This window comes from Oratosquilla oratoria, chromosome 35, assembly GCF_046742065.1.
Source record: "Oratosquilla oratoria isolate Oo_2021 chromosome 35, ASM4674206v1, whole genome shotgun sequence".
In the NCBI taxonomy this organism is placed as follows: domain Eukaryota; kingdom Metazoa; phylum Arthropoda; class Malacostraca; order Stomatopoda; family Squillidae; genus Oratosquilla; species Oratosquilla oratoria.
This window is the reverse complement of record NC_134811.1, coordinates 46,771,723-46,774,219: the sequence shown is the minus strand read 5'-3', so window position 1 is coordinate 46,774,219 and position 2,497 is coordinate 46,771,723. Positions and strand designations below refer to the sequence as shown.

General features: G+C 44.7%; 1 protein-coding gene across 1 annotated transcript; it reads right to left on the bottom strand.

Annotated features, from left to right (window-relative positions):
- Positions 1-1,848: 1,848 nt before the first annotated feature.
- Positions 1,849-2,163, bottom strand: LOC143018775 (uncharacterized). The gene has a single exon (XM_076174355.1). The coding sequence runs from the start codon at positions 2,161-2,163 to the stop codon at positions 1,849-1,851; it is 315 nt and encodes a 104-aa protein (XP_076030470.1).
- Positions 2,164-2,497: the final 334 nt, after the last annotated feature.

Sequence of the window (2,497 nt, the reverse complement as noted above, 5' to 3'; positions counted from 1 at the left end):
CTCATGGCCTCATTAAAGTCTTCCATTGTCACCTCTGCGTTAGAGGTAATAATCTTCAGGCACAGTTTTAGGTTTACTGCATAGGTGTTGATTGGAAGCTTCTTGTAGTCTTTCATGAGGCGAAATAGGTTGTGAATTGGTGCCTTCTCCAACTTCTCTGGGTCCATCTGAGTAACAACATTCTGTGCAGACTCATCATAATCTCCAAAGGATCATCTTCAGGAGTTTAATGACTTGGGGTTGGAATGAGGTTGCTACTTTAAGTATGGCATCACAAACGTCCTCATCATACTTTGTATGTTAGAACCTTTCCTGGGACACAAACTTGAAGGCTGGTTCCTGAACCTGCTGTAATGATTTTGCTGTAAGTTGTTTCAGGTGACATTGTCAAAGACAGGTATGCCTCGACTAGATGAAATCCAAGAAGGGCACCTGCACAGTACATTACCTTCAGGGAGTCCAACTCTAAGAAGCACCTCACAGTGCAAGCTAACTGATTGGCAACATGTTCATATTTCTGTAGGAAGGATGCCACACCTTCCAGATGGTAGAGACTGATGGCTCAGATCAGTGTCAGGCGATTGAAGCGCTCGTGCTTGAGGCTGGCAGACTTGTCTGGTCGAGGCGCTATGTGGATATCGAATTCATGTGTCTGGTTCCATGGCTTGTGATCAAAGTCAATGTTGATGAGTCGAGCCATACAATCGAGGGCTTGAACACTTGTCTCGATTGTTATTGCACTGAATAGGAAGTTTGAGTATATTTTGTCTCTACCCTGCGTGTTCTCTATTTCAGCTCGATTAAACATCAGAGTTGGGTGCACATTGCAGAACAGGTGATCTGGGATATATTCAGACTCCAGACTTTTTGCCAGTAGCTCATCCACTTTCAAACTGTGAGTTTTAGATGCGAAACCACTTGCCGCTTCCAGGATTTCAAGATCTGCCGCCCTGAGAGCAGCCGAGTTATTCCTGGACTCAGAAGCAATGCTCACAGTCGGTGGGGCACGGTACGTTCCATTGACAGCGATATCCAGAACGAAAAAAGAGCCAGCGTCCTGCTTCTTTGAACCGTCATCAGATTAAGTCACAACTACTTGTTCATCAGAGTTCATGATCTGGACGATTCCATCCAGCTTCATGACTTCAATGCTCTTGTTTGCATCCCTGACACTCTTGGATTCTGGAAGGGCGTCCAGATCACTAATTTCTGGCTCATCACGTACTTTTTAATTTCACCCAAACATCTCGATGCCTACTATGATCACAACTGATTCTGCTTGCCACTAAGACATGTAGCAGCAGCTCTTCAGTTTGTCACAGTCTCGTAGAATTCTGGTCCGACTTCTCGTATATTTTCACGGATGTGCTGATATCGGCGCGGCAATTCATCCTGCTGCTGAGTGACTGTGTCTGTCGCCGTCCACCGCTTCTTAACACTTGGACTCTCACCTTCTACAGCAAAAATATGACTTTCAACATCAGAGTAGGTGTTGCCTGTGTCCATGCCAGCATCTCCAGAATCGAACTGTTCGCCTTCCTCAAAGGATGCAACAGACACAGCGATTTCTTTCTCCTTTTCACACTCGGCTCTCGTTCTCTCTAGGCTCTGCATATCCCTGCTCCGACGCTCCATCGTTTTCATCCATTTTTTGTCCACGAAGTCTTCACAGTACATTTTCTTCAGGGGTCTTTGATCCTCAAGGAAGGCCCATTCCATTTCACCCATTTTCACCCCATGTTTCAGTTCCATCTTCTTGCGTATTTCAGAGTCCTGGCAGAACACGTCCATCAACTGTTTCATCCTTTCATCGAGGTCTGCTGCTCTCGCTTGAAAAATGTCACTTTGTCATTGTTTCCGTGTCTGGATCAGTGACAAATTCAAATACAGCTTTAGGATGTGTTCCTTTATGTTCCTGGTGTGGATTGTGTACAGATTGCAGAATAGCCAGTGTTCCTGAACCAGCTCTGCCAGCAGCTGAATTGTTGCATCCTTGGAGCGCCGAGCTTGGCCTGCCCGCTTTGGCCGCAGCAAGTAGAGCATATTCTGTATGACATCTTTGCCAGTTGGAAGCATCCCATGCGGTAATTCTGTTCTCTCTATAATATAGTCCACACCACACAGAGTCTTTCTGGAATGATATCTCGTGTCTACGCTAGCCATATCGATTCAACATGCAAAATGAGAAATAGTATTATGTTCCCGTAAACAAATATATATGCTCCACTTATTAGTTCACCTGTAAGTACAAAAAAATCGATTATCATGCAAAATCAGATAAATGTCATATTTTTGGTTGATTTTGAAGGTGGCAGCTTTCAAACAGTATGTACAGGGGGTTTATGATGATCCCATGGACCAAATATTGTTATTTTCGGATTCAGGTAAGCCTAGACCATAATATTAGGGGGGTACCGCATCGAAAGGATCTCTTTTGAAAAATAACACCACCCCCTACTTAGATGAGTAAGGGTTGGGGGGGGGGTTCAAAGGTTTC